Source organism: Narcine bancroftii, chromosome 2, assembly GCF_036971445.1.
Source record: "Narcine bancroftii isolate sNarBan1 chromosome 2, sNarBan1.hap1, whole genome shotgun sequence".
Lineage (NCBI taxonomy): Eukaryota > Metazoa > Chordata > Chondrichthyes > Torpediniformes > Narcinidae > Narcine > Narcine bancroftii.
The window spans coordinates 162,751,618-162,770,891 of NC_091470.1; the positions used below are offsets into that span (position 1 = coordinate 162,751,618).

General features: G+C 43.4%; 1 protein-coding gene across 3 annotated transcripts; it reads right to left on the bottom strand.

Annotated features, from left to right (window-relative positions):
• Positions 1-78: 78 nt before the first annotated feature.
• Positions 79-19,271, bottom strand: svbp (small vasohibin binding protein). 3 transcript variants are annotated; one of them, XM_069919007.1, is made up of 3 exons: positions 19,199-19,271; positions 7,968-8,084; positions 79-4,244 (listed from the first exon to the last, which is right to left on the bottom strand). In XM_069919007.1, exons 2-3 carry the CDS (start codon positions 8,079-8,081, stop codon positions 4,152-4,154), a joined length of 207 nt encoding a protein of 68 aa, XP_069775108.1. In that variant the 5' UTR covers positions 8,082-8,084; positions 19,199-19,271; the 3' UTR covers positions 79-4,151. The 3 variants fall into 3 exon arrangements, with proteins under 3 accessions (XP_069775108.1, XP_069775109.1, XP_069775110.1); XM_069919008.1 differs by lacking the exon at positions 19,199-19,271 and adding an exon at positions 19,036-19,188; XM_069919009.1 differs by lacking the exon at positions 19,199-19,271 and adding an exon at positions 19,002-19,188.
• Between the last annotated feature and the right edge of the window lie 3 nt (positions 19,272-19,274).

The window sequence follows — 19,274 nt, forward strand, 5'->3', positions numbered from 1 at the left end:
GTTTGTAATATTGGGGAGGGGGGGTGCTTGAAAAGAGGAAAGGAACATTAACTCAAAATACTTCATAGGAACACTCCCGGAAATCTTTATTTAGTACAGGCTCATGGAACTTTACATGAAGCTACTTGTTCAGCATTAAGGAGCTCACTAATTTACATCAGCTTCTGAATGGGCATCCAGGCAACATAAAGTGTAAACAGTCACCTTCTGGTACATGTAAACATTCACAAATACAACCTTGTTTTGTGCAAAATGAAATTTCACATCAGTTTTAGCAAATATTTGCTGGGCTACAATATCTGCTGAAAAATTTTACACATTATCTTGATTAGATCCGGTAACCAGATGGGGTTGAAGAAACAAAAAAAAGCACGATTAGGAAAAAAGACCCCCCCCCCATCAAAATTCACATTTATTTTACATTGAAACTAAGAATTAATTCACAATGGACTCACAGTCACCCTTAGCCTAAGGGTGTGTTCATTGGAGTCAGGTTCATGGGCTCACATTGGCATTAATACAGAATCTCATATGACCCTAGTGTTCAGCACTGGGGGTACATTACACTTGGAGATGCTATCTTTCAAATATGAAGCTGACTCAAGATCTAAAATGTGCCACATTATAAGTGAAAGAAGAGGTAGGGGAATCCTCTCCATTGTCTTGGATCAACCAACATCAAGAACAGACCAGGAGTAAAACATGAAAATCTGCACACACCATGGGCAAAGTAAAAACACGATGCTGGAGAAACTCAGCAGGTCAAGCAGTGTCCTTTATATAGCAACGGTAACAATACCTAACTGACATTTAGGCCTTGAGCCCTTATAACAGACCAACTGCTCTGGTTTCCCCACAACGGTAAATACGCATCAAAACTGGTTCATTGGTTGTAAACTGTTTTGAGATTGCAAAAGGTACTAAATCACGATAAGACTTTTAATGTTGACAATAAAAGTACAGAACACTGAAAGGCCAAATGGCATCCATTGGTCACAGAAAAATAAATTAATATTTCAGATGGGTCTCTTCATAGGACTGGATAACTGCTGAGTCTAGCGGAAAAGGCATCATTATTCTGTTTCCCTTCTCTTTCCTCATCTAAGATGTTACCCTTGCTCATTAGAGTACACTGTTAATTACCTCACTCAACTCTATACTTCAGTTTTAAGCGTGAATGACACCAGAGTCTGGGAAGATGAGGGGAAATTTTAATGCTAATGCATTTCAGTAGAAGTGGTTGAAAAGCCTCCTGCCGTTAAAACCTTGACTGTTTGCTGTCCTTTTAGTGCAATACCGTCCACAACCAGGAATCAGCCAATTAGGACTATCCCAGTGAACTGTGGAAAATCAATATATTTTTGAGTACTGAAAATAAAAAATCAAACGTGGGAAAGGGAACAATGGAGTTGACATAATTCAGTCATAATCTTATTCAATAGTACGTCTGGTATAAGGGGGCTGTCTGAGCTAATATTGATTCTCTGTTAGAATGATCACAGGAAGAAATGAGCTGATTCAGTGCTGACTGTGAAGCAGACCCGAGACAACCACGGCCAATCATAGACTTTGGCTTGGAGCAAGCAACCGTGACCATTTCTCGGCACAACCTTAGTGTGCTGGTTGGGACTGTCCATACTGATAGCTTTAAACCCCAGTTGTTTTATGTGAAAGTGAAGAATTTTGACTGTAATGCCGTGGCAAATTCATTTATGGAACCTAACAAAATATGAAATGGTGATTGGCTAGCACAATATCAACATGATCTCCAACATGGGATCAGCAGTTACCAATTTTGACAAAATGTCTTCACATTCCTAAATGTAATTGATCAGTTCAAAATATTGGTGGAAAAAAGAACAGTTTGGAAACAGCTGAAAAAAAAAAGATAATTCACCAGAAATGTTGATTTTGTTTGTCCCACCATAGATTGCCTCACCTCCTGCATATTTTCACAATTTTCTATTTCTGTTTGTCAAGAGGGGTTTTTATCTGAAACATTTTCCATTAATGACATAAAAACATCTTATCACATAACCTTAGGAATAATAATAAAGTTCAATTAATTCTCATAATTAAAGTTAAAAAGGAAGGATACGAGCTCTGCTTTAGCTCTTAGTGTGACAGGGCCATACATTTCATTTTTCTAGGGATGATATCAAAGGATCATGTTCTCAAGATTTCCAGAAACACTTTTTTTTAATGAGGGACTTCAGAGTAGTTGGACTGCAGGGAATAAAGACAAAAGGAAAAAGAACCTAAGAGTGGAGGTTAATTTATTTCTTCAAAGGATTCCTTTTTCAATGTTTAAACAGGATGAAATATGCAACATTCTTAAAAAGTGAGACAATGCGAATGAATATTTTCAGTCTCTCTCCACTTGCCAGTCTGACGATACTTACTAATGAGGCACAGTTTGCTGCATCCTGCTGTCAGTCTCCTTGGGTGACATCTAATATTACTGTTGATTCTGACAGTAGTATTTTTTTTCCCTCCAGGATTGGGTAGTTCTGTTGCAGTAAAAATTTTTTGGGGTGGAGACTGCGTCTTTCTGCCTGTAACTTTAATGGCATGGCTCCAGAACGCAGCACAAGGCTGGTTTCCTTTTGGAGCAAGTGGGTTATACATCAAGTATTTTCATCACTGTTTAATCCATTTATGGCAGCATTGAGCTTGCTTCACTTGGGTTATCAGTATTGGGGATCCTGATGCAAGACACAAAATATAGGCGCATTATTTAAAAAAATAAATAATTAAACACACAATGAGACATTTATAGATTATCCATTTTCTCCAAAAGCTCCTTTTGAAAAAGGAAGACCTAACTTGCAGGATTGTTGTGTAGGATATCACATTTCAATTTCAAACATTCCCTTTATGATGGATTCTATCGAATGAAATTTCAGATATTTAAAAAATCCTAGCCTCTTGTGATAATGGAACTCTGATATTTTGTCTTGGGCAGACCGAGGGTGTTCTTATCCTTCTCAATTGAGGATTGACTCTTCATCATTCCTGAAGACCTACATGGCATACAAGAGACTCCATTTTAAATAGATCCACATGGGAAAAAAAGCATAACAAAAACAAATGATTGTATTTAAGAAAGCAAGATTGTTCTAAAGGCTCTTTAAAACTTATCTAAATTGATCTAAGATATCAATGTGTTTTCAAGCAACTGCACTGGCACCAGAGAACTGGAGGTAGAAGTTGCAATGCCTCTCTCTCACGTCGGGCATCAGTTTCACATTCTTCCAGTTTCTTTTCACTGGGTAAAAACGCTGAGCTTTCTAATTCTGGATCCAAGAACGCAAAACGGAGTTATGAGGGGACAATGGGCTCGCTTGTGTGAAAAGTTCAAGAGGATGCAACTCCAAAACTTCACAAGGTCAGAATTGAAGAGCAATTTTTATCTCCAAAAAGCAAGAGGACATTTGGAACAGAGCCCTGGAGAATTCACAGGTCAACCTCAAAAGGAAAAAGCATGAACTGCTGATGGAATATTAGGACTGCTTGATGGACTTCAGATAATATTGATACAACAAAATCATTGCTATTCATTGGATAAAATCAACAGGAATTGTGAATGGCAAAATGTGGAGCCTGTTAGAGATTTGATGACGTGCCCTGGACTTCCTTTCACATTATCAACTGTACGTACACTGTGAGTATTGTTCTACCTTCAGTTCATTAGATGGCAAAGGTAAGCATAATTGGCATAAGGTAAGGTGACTCAATGTAATTCTAGGTTTCAAATTTAGACTCCAGCAATGGTTGGCACCTTGTTCAATGGCCAATATTTAGCTTGGACAATAAGCACTGAAAGGCAATCCAGCGTGAAGGGCATAGCAGTTGAAACCCTTTCTGGTCTTCAGCTTCTTAGCACATACATTGCTTTCAGACGGAGATACAGGACAGCAATCAGGAGTGGCAATTCCTTCTGGCTAGGTTTACTGTAACAAGAAACATACAACTTGAACAAAACAACATAACTCGGTGGTCCTATTCTTCTGCCAAGAATCTGAGGTTGAGGTCTTTTTGCATGATGAATACAGAGCAAGATCACGTTGTAACAGATCACTATTCATACGTATTAGTGTTAAAACAATAAAGCAGCCTGTTCCGGGTTGCGGCGTCCCAGCCTGTAAGTGTCACTTTAATTCACTCTGTGATTGCATCTGCTTGCAGAAAGCCTCAAATTGTTGTTGTTCCAGTTCTGTCATCACTTTGTTCAAAGCGTAGATCTGTTGGGATGGATGTAGAAGCAGCACAAGTTCAGAAATGTACTGATGAAAATATACAAGCCATAACATTGTAGAAAATGAATTGATAAGTCAAGAGCCAATTCAGAAGCCCTACATTTGTAGTCAATACATTAGAGACAATTCCCCAAACGTGCATGCTATGCTACGCTAGAAACAAATCCTTTGTGCATTTAGTATGCAAGTGTTTTCAGACTTTAAAAAAAAAAGTAGGATTGGGTAAGTGGATGGAATTTCAGAGTGAAAAAGACAAAATTGTTGGAGGAACTCAGCAGGTCTCGCAGCATAATCAATGCTTCGGGCCTTAGGCCTTCTTCAAGGTATGAGCAAAGAGCAGACAGGCTCCTGGCTAGAAAGGCTGAGGAGGAGGAGGAGAAGGAAAGAAAGGGCAGGGGGAGGAGCACAGGCCAACGGGCAAAAAAATGATAATTGGAGATGGGTAGGAGAGAATAGGAGAGGAAAGGGGAGGATTGATAAGGGAGAGGCAGGTGGCTCTGTGAATGCAGAGCTGGAGGAGCGGGAAAGAGCTAGAGGAAAAGAGAAATAGGGATAGGGAGGGGGAGAGATGGGGGGAGCGAACAGAAATCAGAGGAGTCAATGTTAATGCCATCTGGTAGGAGGTTGGAATAATACCAGTATATTCAGTAGAGTGGAGTCATCCATCAATTTGAGATTGAATACAGCAGCACATTTAAAAAAAGAAATACTGTATGCACATATCAAGGAGTTAAAAAAAAATGTGGGACTCACTTGAGTCGATTTAATTTTGCATTCACTTTTAATCAGCTTCTCATGAAACAAAGGGACAATGTAACTATGATCTGGCTTAGAAACTTGCTGACTTCACAGGCTTGACAATTAAATTTATTGTTTAAAAATTGAATAAGGACAGAAACTATTCATTCTCACATCTAGACTTCTTTGATATATTCTGTCAAAATGGAGTTCCTGCCCACAGGCAAACCTTCAATAATGACCAACTGGGAATACAGCTCTCTCCATCTACTGGTATGAAATGCTTCGAGTGGCTGGTCATGGCCAGAATGAACATGTACCTAAGCAAAGGTCTGGACCCACTGCAATTCACCTCAGTGCTGGTCAAGAAGCTCCAAACCATGGGCCTATGCACCTCCCCTCTGCAACTGGATCCTTGACTTCTTCATTGGAAGGTCACAGTCAACACGAATTGGAAACGTCTCCTCCTTACTGATTATCAACACAGGCGCGCCTCAAGGATACGTGCTTAGCCCACTGCTCTACTCACTATACACCCATGACTGTGTGGCCAGGCACAATTCCAATGCCACCTACAAATTTGCCAATGACACCACAGGCGTCAGCAGAATCAAAAATGTCAATAAGGAAGCGTGCAGGAGGGAATAGATCAGCTCGTTGAATGGGGACACACCAATAATTTTGCACTCAACATTAGCAAAACCAAGGATACATATGTTGCTTCACTATGTGATTAGTGTAGAATCTTTTAAGGGGCATTGATTCATATGTTTTGGGAATGCCCACACTTAGAAAAATTTTGAAAACATATTTTTCAGACTTTATCAAAGATCCAATTAGAACCATGCCCTCTCATTGTTTGCTTTTTCTCGAGAAGAGGACATCTTCTTGACTTCAACCCATGAGAAAATTTTAGCTTTTACTTCACGAATAGCTAGACAAGCAATTTTAACTAAATGGAAGGATGACTGTCCAACATGCCCAGTGGTTTCGTGATACTATGTCCTGTTTAAACTTGGATAAAATTAGATGCAACATTAAAGATACAAAGTTTCAATTTGACAAGATGTGGGGCCCATTCATAGAATACTATCATAACTGGAAGATTTAATAAATCTGGATGCTCCGAAGATTCTCTGTCTCATGTCTGAAGGTCGCTATTCGATGCATATCTTTACAATTTTACGTTAACATTGTTTAGAGGGAGGGGGTTGATTACACAGATTTTTGTTTTCTTTTATTAAGATTAATTAAATATGGGTCTAATATAGTTATCATGGATCATATTATTAATTAGGATGGAATGCACCCTTTTTCTATATAAAGGGGTTGTTTAATTTAGTCTTATCTATTTTCTATCCAGAACTATATTGGGATATATGAGAAAGGGATGAACTGTTAATTACCACATTGATAGAATTTGATGTCTTAAAGAAATGTTAAATTAACAATTATAGATAGGTTTTTTATTTACATTATAAATTTAATTTGTGGTATGTACTTGTTGTTTATATTAGATGATTTTGTATATAGAATTTATATGTTAAACTTAATAAAAATATATTTTAAAAAAAGCAAAACCAAGGAGATAATTGTGGACTTCAGTAGGAAGTCAGGGGAACACGACCCAGTCCTCATTGAGGGCTCAGTAGTGGAGAGGGTCAAGAACTTAAAATTCATGGGTGTCAACATCTCCGAGGATCTGTCCTGGAGCTTCCATGTCGACGAAATCACGAAGAAGGCTCGCCAGTGGTTATACGTTGTGACGTGTCTGAGGAGGTTAGGTATGTCACCGAAGACTCTCAAAATCTTCTACAGGTGTACCGTGGAGAGCATTTGGCTGGTTACATCACTGTCTGGTATGGAGGCATCAAATCTCAAGACAAGAATAAACTCCAGAGGGTTGTTAACCTGGCCTGTGACATCACAGGCACCAGCCTTCACTCTACTGAGGACATCTACAAGAGCCAGTGTCTTAATAAAGCAGACTCTATCCTCAAAGACCCCCACCACCCAAGTCACTCTGCTACCATCAGAAAAAAGGTACAGGAGCCTAAAGACGAGCACTCAGCAGCACAAAGATAGCTTCTTCCCCGCTGCCATCAGAGTCCTGAATAATCAATGAAGCAAAGACACTGCCTTACTTTTCATACACAATTTTAATTGTTGCAAGAGTAGTTTATATGAATGTTTGCCTCTGTATTTCTATTCATGAAGTCTCCTGAGGACAGTAGTCATTGACATTTGCCTCCTCAAGAATAATTCTGATCTGTCGGACATGTGTTTGGGGATTTTTCTTCGTTATGATGAGAATTCTTCGGTCATCAGCAGTGGAGATTTTCCTTGGAATACCAGTCCCTTTGTGATTACTGAGCTCATCAGTAAGCTCTTTCTTCTTAATAATTTTCCAAACTGTTGATTTTGGTAATCCTAAGGTTCTTGCTTTTCAGCCTCATAATGGCTTCTTTGATTTTTTTTTTTCACTGGCACAACTCTGGTCCTCACATTGAAAAATGGAAACTACAGGCTCCAAAGGTGATCAAAAACTTCGAAGCAAGCCTACATCTCTCTTACCTATGAAGCAAATAAACATACCTGAGCACTCACATACACCTGCGAAGCCAAATGTCCCAAACAGTACAGTGCCCTGAAATGAGGGGACGCTGCATAAAAAGAGCTGTGATTTCTCCATGGCCAAACAAAAATGTATACAAGTAACCTTGAATAAAATCTGGAATATACAATTTAATCTAAACTGTTTGATTATAAATGCAAACTGTCTAGCACAGGGGAAATAAATGAAAAATCGTTTCTTTGTTCTAAACATTATGGAGGGCACTGTATATAATTCAGCCTTGGGTTATAGAAGTGTACATAAATTGTTTGACATGGTCTCTTGTGGGTCTATCAATACATCTACTTCTGTTGACCTTCAGCTTTGTATTCATGGAACACTGTATCAACTGATACCTCAGCTCGCTGTCGCTGTTTGAGTTCTTGCAAAGCAGATTTCTGTTTGGTTTTGTCTCCTCGGTATGCTGGTTCTTTTGGCTTCGGCTTCTCCTTACGACAGGATGATTCCATCTCCTGCAAAAGATACAATTTGTCAACGAAGGCAGACAATCTTTTTAAAATCAGTTTTGAATGGGTATCGGTTGTCAACAATAACTTCCATTTTGGTTTGAAAATGTAATCAAACATGGGTTTGAACCCCAAATGGACTGCAATCCATTGTGAAATGCTAAAATTACCTCCTTATCCTGACATTAATGGTATCCTGCAGGGATACAATTTTATGGTCAGCTTTCACACTGTGAGAGGAACACAATGCCAGAGCTACTGTATAAATTGGCAGCCAATCAATGCTTACAAGTTAATTAACTGCTGGCATCGCCCCAAATTTCATGTGCCTTCAGTGACTTCTTAGGCATGTCTTATTCTCTCATATGCTCATCAACTTTCCCCTATTCTTTGTCATCTACACTAATGTTAGAGGCATTTACAACAGCCAAATTAATCTATTGAAAAACTGAAACACCTCAAGGAAACCCATACTATCACAGAGATAGTGTGCAAAATCCACAGACAGCCAGAATTAAAGCAAAAATTACATTTCATTATGAATGTTATTACATATACAGGAAGTCCTAGGTTGTGATAGACTTCCATTCTTGAGAAGCGCTTATAACTGAAACGGCTTGTAAGTCGGCAATGAACAAAAATTTGTGTGGGAGAAGTTCACATATCTGTGTGATGGCAAAGGGGAAGAAGCTGACTTTGAGCCGCTGGGTGTTCATCTTCAGGTCCTGTACCCTTTTCCCGATGGTAAAGTTCAGATTTATTGACAAGAGTACATACATGACTTCACGTAAATCCTGTGATTCTTTTTCTTGCAGGGGAGGCAGAATTACTTATTGGTAGTGCAAAAAACTGTACTCAAGAAGGTATGTATACACGTAAACAAATAAAGAAATGTAAACAAACTGACTGTGCAATACAGAGAGAAAAAAAAATAAAGTACAAAAGTAAGAGTCCTTAAATGAGTCCCTGATTGGGTTTGTCATTGAGGAGTCTGATGGTGGAGGGGTAGCAGCTTTTCCTGAATCTGGTGGTGCGAATCTTGTGGCACCAACACCTCTTTCTTGATGGTAGCAGCAATAACAAAGCGTGTGCTGGGTGATGTTGATCCTTGATGATTGCTGCTGCTCTCCGACGGCAGCATTCCCTGTAGAGGTTCTCGAAGATGAGGAGGATTTACCTGTGATGTCCTGGGCTGTGTCCACTACCTTTTGCAGGGCTTCCTTCTCGGGGTATTGGTGTTCTCATACCAGACTGTGATGCAGCTGGTCAGCTGCCAGGGTTTCTGATGTCATACCAAAACTCTGCAAACTCCTAAGTCGAGGCACTGACAGTATAAATAGGACATGGCCTTGATGGTGAAAGTCCTGGATGATAAAAGCTTCTTTCTTAAGACTATGTCTCTTATTATACAATGCCCTCCATAATGTTTGGGAGAAAGACATGGTATGCTTTGAATCTTGGGCAGTTCCTTTACACCTTCATACTTTGCTCTTGCCAATCCTCTAATTCAGGTTAATCGTGGTCTCTTTTTTCTACAAGACCTTTTTGCAGAATTCTGCAGGTTCTTTTAAATACTTCTCGGCAAACTGTACTCGGGCCATCCTTTCTGTTTGCTAACTAATGGTTTGCATCTTGTAGTGTAATCTCTGTATTTATTTTCATGAAGGTGATCAAAAACTTAGAAGCAAATCTAGCTCTCTTATAAGTGCATTGATGAAGCAATTAAACAGACCTGAGTGTTCACAAACACCTGTGAAGCCAAATGTCCCAAACATTATGATTCCCCAGAATTGAGGGGACTATGGATAAAAAGTGCTGTGATTTCTAAACCAAAATGTATACAAATAACCTTGAATAAAATCTGAAATGTGCACTTTAATTACACGTGAATTGTTTTTATTAAAAATTTAAAACTGTGGAGCAAATAAAGGAAAAAAAGTGTCTTTGTCCCAAACATTATGGAGAGCATTGTCCTCAATAGAGAGAAGACTGATGCCTTTGAAGGCACTGGCTGAGTTCACAACTCTGTAGTATTTTCCTGTGCATTGGCACCTCCATATCAGATAGTGATACAACCAGTCAGAAGGCTCTCTATGGTGACATACCAAATCTCCTCAAACTCCTCATGAAGTATAGCCGCTGGCGGGCCTTCTTCATGATTGCATCAACATGGATGGCTCATTGAAAGCTGAGCTATAGTGGATGAAGAGTAGCCTGATATATCTGTTGCTGTTGTCTAGGTGATTCAGAGCTGAGTGCAGAACATTATATGGTTATATGGTTATATCTGCTGTGGAGCAACTCTGACGGTAGGCGAATTGCAGTCGACCTGTAGACTATAATTTTTTCTTTACTTTCCTCGTTTGTTGAGACATCTTCCTAAGACAAAACATCTTCTGTAACATTATTCTTAGTTATCACAATTGTCTTGCATTCTTGATCCTGTTATTATGGGGATCACATTTTTTCAATCCTAAACTGGCTTCAAGAGGTTGTGTTGTACATATACATCAATTGAACATAAGGAACAGTAAATATAAATAATAAATATGGAGGGACTGCCTGAAATCTAAGATATAGCAGTTCCTGCAGCCACAACCTTTATATTTACTTACTTGAATGTTGAATAGAATTCTTTAATAATCATATTTTGCGCTCTCTTGTCTCGTCAATAATGGCTCAAGGTGAGTAATTAGTGTGAATATCCTTCCCAGAAAGAAATGAGGAAACCTAACAATATCAGTTAAGATCAACATCATCATCCTTTGGTCAGTGTGTGCGATCCTCAAGCATTACACTTTTCACAGGCATTGCCCAGGATCTCTGCACCAATTCTGTACTTGCGGGAGATGCAGGTAGGATTCTGCACCCTGCTGATGTAGTGAAGCATCACAAAAGATTCATTGCTTAGAATTTTTTTTTGTGGCACATACCACATACCTTTTGTTGACTGTTTCCCCATATTATGGCTCACCTTTTTTTAACAGTTTATCAAGTGGAATCAGCACAATGTAGATCCAGGTAGAATCTTGGCAAAGTTTTGGATCATCCTTAGAAATAACCAGTAAAATTCAGTACCATTTTCTGACTAGATGTTGATTTCATCAGTGTCGAACTGCTCCAGTGTGATGTTTTCTACTAAGATATTTAAATAATTTAATTCCTTTTGATCAAAGCACATTTGCTTTGTATAAACTTGACCTTATCTTGACAAAGTCTCTGAACATTTCCTCTCTATTGCTACATCCTATTTTTTTCCAATTACATTATTTTTTGTAGAATTCTTCACCTCTGTCTATTTGGTGTACACGTCTGGAGACAAAGGCAGAAGATATTGCTTATCATCTGCTGTTCTGTTAAAGAAATCTCTGTAGGGCCCAGTGATCTTATCTCTTTCAGGTACTAGACTATGTTTGTAATATGCTTCTTTCTAATGGCATCTTTCTCAACTTCTTGTCAAATGTATATCTTCCCAAGATTCTTTGAGGATGTAACAAAGGTAGAGCAGTGGAGGTAAAGCATATGGATTTCATTAAGGAATTTCAGTAAGGATTCCCCATTTAAGGAGGAATAAAATCCAAGAATTGGCTTGCCCAGAGAGGGGAGAGGGTGATTGTTAATGGTTCATATACTGCTTAGAGATTAGTGGTGTTCTAAAAAGATCTGTTCTGTTTCTTCTCCTTGTTGAGATTTTTCTAAATCATCTGATTAAGGAAGTGAAAGGGTGGTTTAGTAAGTTTGTGGATGACATTAAAGTTGCTGGTGTTGTGAATCAGCTGGGGAAATTTCCAGAGTTTACAGAGGGACATTGAAAAAATGCAGAGCTGGGCTGAGAAGTGACAGATGAATTTTAACCTAGAAAAGTATGAAGTGATTTAAAGTATGAAGTGATTTAATTTTGGGAGGTCAAATTTGAAGGCAGAATACAATGTTACAAAGATTCTGAGGAACGTGAAGGAACTGAGAGTTCCTGTGTCATCGGACACTCAAAAGATGCTGTACAGGTAGATTATGTTGATAAGAAAGTGTCTAGTGTGTTGGCCCTCATTAAAAGTGGGATTGAGTTTAAGAGCCGTGAGGTCATGTTACAGTTGTACGAGACTCCCAATTGGAATATTGTGTTCAGTTCTGGTCACCTAACTATATAATGTGGATGGTATCGAGAGGGTGCAGAGGAGATTTACAAGGACACCAGCTAGACTGGAGAGCATGCCTCAGGAGGATAATTTGCGAAATTGGTCTTTTCTTCTTGGAGCAATGGATGATGAGGGGTGACCTGATAGAGATGTATAGGATGATGAGAGGGACTGATTGTATGGATGATGAGAAGCTTTCTGAAATGGCTAATACGAGGGGTTTTAAGGAGCCTGGGAGGATAAGTATAGGGGACAGGGTGTAAGAGGCAGGTTTTTTTTTTGCACAGTAACAGTGGTGGAGGCACTTTAAGATCTTTTAAATAACCAGAGCTGAGAAAAAAAAATGTAAGGTTGGGCAGTAGGGAAATTTTAGGCAGTTGTTAGAGTAGGTTACTGGGTCAGCACCACATTGTGGGTTGAAGGGCTGTCGATTTGTATGTTCTATGATGCCTGTGCAAAACACATAATTGCTTTTTAATCTTCAATTTTAAAATCAACATTAAAGACAAATGTGCTACTTCAAAAGCACTCCTTATATTTCTTAATTCTCCACAATATTCTGTGATTAAAAAAAAAATCGTCATTCCTAATCGACCTCTGGGACTGTGCCGAAAAATTTCGTTTGCAATAGCGGTGGTGCTTCTGGCAGGCTCGCTTTGCGTGTCACTGATGTTAATGTGACACAGACAACATCAATATTCCCTCATTGCTCCTGCGGGCAGAACTATTTGCATTTGCGACTCAATTTCATGCATCTTGCGTAACCATTTAAATGTAGGATTCGTGTGTTAAGTATCTTGGACTGAACGTGAACACAAATTTATTTTGCAGGGCACAATCCAAGAGCTGAAGTGCTGCAGATTTTCGGAATAACATAATCACTAATCATTTTTCTGATCACTGTGGAGTTAAGTTTGCAGCTTATAATCAATTTCCAGCTGCTCTGGGTTGTGCTGTTTTTACAAGGGAGGGGGGAGGGAATTCATTTTCATTTATTATCTAGGGCATAAATTGTTCGATGAGGAAGGAGGGCTTGCAGGAGAGTATGTGCAAGTAAATTTAGCAATATAACACCAGGATTTGGCCTACTTCTATTGAAAAGATAATCTTTTATATGCAAAATCAGAATGATGGAGAAACTCAGCAGCAGGGCAAAGATAAAGATACATAACCAACGTTTCGGGCATGAGCTCATCATCAAAGAATGGCAAGATGGCAATGTACCTTTGCTCTGTCTGCATCAGTGACAGGGATTTCCCAGTAACCAACCATTCTAATTCTCCATCCCTCTCCTACGCTGACATATCTGGCTATGGCCCCCACGTACTGTCCAACCAAGACTACCTGTAAATTGGAGGAGCAATACTTAACTTTCCATCTGGGCTCTCTCCAACAGGATGACTTCTCCAGTTTCTGCCAGCCTACTCTCTGCTCTCCCTCCCTTCTCATTACCATTATCTTCTTTCCTCCAGCTCTCCACTCCATTGTTTGCTGGTGTGCCCTCCTTCTCCTTATCCACCTATTACCTACTGCCTTTGGGATTGTGCTCCTCATCTGCCCCTCTTTGCCCGCCCTCCCCCCACCACTTTTTTTGGATGCCTGTCTACATTTGTCATACTGTGATGAAGGGCATTTGGTTATGCATATTTATCTTTGCTCTATAAAGTACACTTGGACAAAAACAAAGGCGAGAAATCAGACTGCTCAAACTACAGGGGAATCACGCTGCTCTCCATTGCAGGCAAAATCTTCGCTAGGATTCTCCTAAATAGAATAATACCTAGTGTCACCAAAAATGTTCTCGCAGAATCACAGTGCGGCTTTCGCGCAAACAGAGGAACTACTGACATGGTATTTGCCCTCAGACAGCTCCAAGAAAAGTGCAGAGAACAAAACAAAGGACTCTACATCACCTTTGTTGACCTCACCAAAGCCTTTGACACCGTGAGTAGGAAAGAGCTTTGGCAAATACTAGAGCGCCTTGGATGCCCCCCAAAGTTCCTCAACACGGTTATCCAACTGCACGAAAACCAACAGGGCCGGGTCAGATACAGCAATGAGCTCTCTGAACCCTTCTCCATTAACAATGGCGTGAAGCAAGGCTGCGTTCTTGCGCCAACCCTCTTTTCAATCTTCTTCAGCATGATGCTGAAACAAGCCATGAAAGACCTCAACAATGAAGACGCTGTTTACATCCGGTACCGCACAGATGGCAGTCTCTTCAATCTGAGGCGCCTGCAAACTCACACCAAGACACAAGAGCAACTTGTCCGTGAACTACTGTTTGCAGACGATGCCGCTTTAGTTGCCCATTCAGAGCTAGCTCTTCAGCGCTTGACGTCCTGTTTTGCAGAAACTGCCAAAATGTTTGGCCTGGAAGTCAGCCTGAAGAAAACTGAGGTCCTCCATCAGCCAGCTCCCCACCATGACTACCAGCCCCCCCACATTTCCATTGGGCACACAAAACTCAAAATGGTCAACCAGTTTACCTATCTCGGCTGCAAGGATCGAAAATAAGATAGACAACAGTGTTAAGGAAATAGTGCCTTTGGAAGACTACACAAAAGAGTCTGGAAAAACAACCAACTGAAAAACCTCACAAAGATTATCGTATACAGAGCCGTTGTCATACCCACACTCCTGTTCGGCTCTGAATCATGGGTCCTCTACCGGCATCACCTATGGCTCCTAGAACGCTTCCACCAGCGTTGTCTTCGCTCCATCCTCAACATTCATTGGAGCGACTTCATCTCCAACATCGAAGTACTCGAGATGGCAGAGGCCGACAGTATTGAATCCACGCTGCTGAAGATCCAACTGCGCTGGGTAGGTCACGTCTCCAGAATGGAGGACCATCGCCTTCCCAAGATCGTGTAATATGGCGAGCTCTCCACTGGTCACCGAGACAGAGGTGCACCAAAGAAGAGGTATAAGGACTGCCTAAAGAAATCTCTTGGTGCCTGCCACATTGACCACCGCCAGTGGGCTGATATCGCCTCCAACCGTGCATCTTGGCGCCTCACCGTTCGGCGGGCAGCAACCTCCTTTGAAGAAGGCTGCAGAGCCCATCTCACTGACAAAAGACAAAGGAGGAAAAACCCAACCCCAACCAACCAATTTTCCCTTGCAACCGCTGCAACCATGTCTGCCTGTCCCGCATCAGACTTGTCAGCCACAAATGAACCTGCAGCTGACGTGGACATTACCCCTCCATATATCTTCGTCTGCAAAGCCAAGTCAAAGAAGAAAGATAAAGTACACTGATGAGTTTCTCCAGTATTGTATTTTTACTTCAATCATGGTGTCTCCAGACTTTCGTCTTTTACATGCACACATGGTAGCATTTCAAACATTTTCTTCTTGCCCTCTATGCTGTCAACAATGTCATCCAATTTACAAATGGAAGAGCTACCATATTTGATCTTATTACTGAGACTTTTAATGCAACTCAAACTTTAGGCTAAAACATTGTGGTCTTCTTTCAGCATTTCTTAAGTTTGTATTTTTATTTGCAAAAAATCTTGCTCAATTTTTTTCCTTTGTGCACCTCATGAATCATAAACTTCCTTAACCCACTAATGCACACATTATGGGTACTCATTATTCTGAATGTCCTTGACAATATTATTGATGGTGATGCATGACAATCCTTCTAAGTGTAAAGTGTGTGCACCCTGAGTTCTTAACCTCTGAAGAACTCCAGTGCAGAATGCACAGAGTGTTACACTGGAAACAAGGAGCTCATGCAAAGTGAACGTAATTTAATCGTGGACTCTCTGCCGTCTGTCTCTGGCATTCAATAACACATTGTTAAAGCTAGGAGATCAGTTAGCCAGATTACACAATCTTTACACGTGACAATATTCAAACAAAACATTATTGTTCGCAACCAATATTAAAATACAAGAAAAATGAACAAGTTTAGGCTTTAAGCATGTTCCACCATTCAATCAGATGAACTAATTCTACACCGGTTTCCAACCCAATCCACAAATCCATTGATCTCTCTCTGTACAAGTACCCATCCATGAACCCACTGATTACTGCACGAGAACCCATCCACAAACCCACTGATCCCTGCACGAGAACCCATCCACGAACCCGCTGATCCCTGCACCAGAGCCCATCCACGAACCCGCTGATCCCTGCACCAGAGCCCATCCACGAACCCGCTGATTCCTGCACCAGAGCCCATCCACGAACCCACTGATCCCTGCAACAGAGCCCATCCACGAACCCGCTGATCCCTGCACCAGAGCCCATCCATGAACCCGCTGATCCCTGCTCCAGAGCCCATCCACGAACCCGCTGATCCCTGCACCAGAGCCCATCCACGAACCCGCTGATCCCTGCACCAGAGCCCATCCACGAACCCGCTGATCCCTGCACCAGAGCCCATCCATGAACCCGCTGATCCCTGCACCAGAGCCCATCCACGAACCCGCTGATCCCTGCACCAGAGCCCATCCACGAACCCTCTGATCCCTGCACCAGAGCACATCCACGAACCCGCTGATCCCTGCTCCAGAGCCCATCCACGAACCCGCTGATCCCCGTACCAGTGCCCATAAATGAACCCACTGATCCCTGCACCAGAGCCCATCCACGAACCCGCTGATCCCTGCACCAGAGCCCATCCACGAACCCACTGATCCCTGCACCAGAACCCATCCACGAACCCTCTGATCCCTGCACCAGAGCCCATCCACGAACCCAATGATCCCTGCTCCAGAGCCCATCCACGAACCCGCTGATCCCTGCACCAGAGCCCATCCACGAACCCACTGATCCCTGCTCCAGAGCACATCCACGAACCCGCTGATCCCTGTACCAGTGCCCATAAATGAACCCACTGATCCCTGCACCAGAGCCCATCCACGAACCCGCTGATCCCTGCACCAGAGCCCATCCACGAACCCACTGATCCCTGCACCAGAGCCCATCCACGAACTCTCTGATCCCCGCACCAGAGCCCATCCACGAACCCACTGATCCCTGCTCCAGAGCCCATCCACGAACCCACTGATCCCTGTACCAGTGCCCATAAATGAACCCACTGATCCCTGCACCAGAGCCCATCCACGAATCCACTGATCCCTGCACCAGAGCCCATCCACGAACCCACTGATCCCTGCACCAGAACCCATCCACGAACCCTCTGATCCCTGCACCAGAGCCCATCCATGAACCCACTGATCCCTGCTCCAGAGCCCATCCACGAACCCGCTGATCCCTGCACCAGAGGTCATCCACGAACCCACTGATCCCTGCTCCAGAGCCCATCCACGAACCCACTGATCCCTGCACCAGAGCCCATCCACGAACCCTCTGATCCCTGCACCAGAGCCCATCCACGAACCCCCTGATCCCCGCACCAGAGCCCATCCACGAACCCACTGATCCCTGCTCCAGAGCCCATCTACGAACCCACTGATCCCTGTACCAGTACCCATAAATGAACCCACTGATCCCTGCACCAGAGCCCATCCACGAACCCACTGATCCCTGCACCAGAACCCATCCACGAACCCTCTGATCCCTGCACCAGAGCCCATCCATGAACCCACTGATCCCTGCTCCAGAGCCCATCCACGAACCCGCTGATCCCTGCACCAGAGGTCATCCACGAACCCACTGATCCCTGCTCCAGAGCCCATCCACGAACCCGCTGATCCCTGTACCAGTGCCCATAAATGAACCCACTGATCCCTGCACCAGAGCCCATCCACGAACCCACTGATCCCTGCACCAGAGCCCATCCACGAACCCTCTGATCCCTGCACCAGAGCCCATCCACGAACCCTCTGATCCCCGCACCAGAGCCCATCCACGAACCCACTGATCCCTGCTCCAGAGCCCATCCACGAACCCACTGATCCCTGTACCAGTGCCCATAAATGAACCCACTGATCCCTGCACCAGAGCCCATCCACGAACCCACTGATCCCTGCACCAGAACCCATCCACGAACCCTCTGATCCCTGCACCAGAGCCCATCCATGAACCCACTGATCCCTGCACCAGAGCCCATCCACGAACCCACTGATCCCTGCTCCAGAGCCCATCTACGAACCCACTGATCCCTGCTCCAGAGCCCATCCACGAACCCGCTGATCCCTGCACCAGAGCCCATCCACGAACCCGCTGATCCCTGCACCAGAGCCCATCCACAAACCCGCTGATCCCTGCTCCAGAGCCCATCTACGAACCCACTGATCCCTGCTCCAGAGCCCATCCACGAACCCGCTGATCCCTGCACCAGAGCCCATCCACGAACCCACTGATCCCTGCTCCAGAGCCCATCTACGAACCCACTGATCCCTGCTCCAGAGCCCATCTACGAACCTACTGATCCCTGCACCAGAGCCCATCCACGAACCCACTGATCCCTGCACCAGAACCTATCCACGAACCCTCTGATCCCTGCACCAGAGCCCATCCATGAACCCACTGATCCCTGCACCAGAGCCCATCCACGAACCCACTGATCCCTGCTCCAGAGCCCATCTACGAACCCACTGATCCCTGCTCCAGAGCCCATCCACGAACCCGCTGATCCCTGCACCAGAGCCCATCCACGAACCCGCTGATCCCTGCACCAGAGCCCATCCACGAACCCGCTGATCCCTGCTCCAGAGCCCATCTACGAACCCACTGATCCCTGCTCCAGAGCCCATCCACGAACCCGCTGATCCCTGCACCAGAGCCCATCCACGAACCCACTGATCCCTGCTCCAGTGCCCATAAATGAACCCACTGATCCCTGCACCAGAACCCATCCACGAACCCACTGATCCCTGCACCAGAGCCCATCCACGAACCACCAAGGGCAGTGCCACAAGTCAAGCGAGCAGGGAGCGAGGGCGGTGGCCGTAGCGGCCCCCTGTCAGGCCGCCTGAACCTCCACTGAGCGGAGTCCACTCCGTCTGCCAGGGCCTCCCCGCCGCCTTCATTCATTCCCTCGGAGCCAGCACCGTTACTCACCCCTCGATGAGTCAAAGCGCCACGAGGCACCGGCGGAACCTTTTGTCAGCGCGACCCCGGCGGAAGTTGTTTCCGG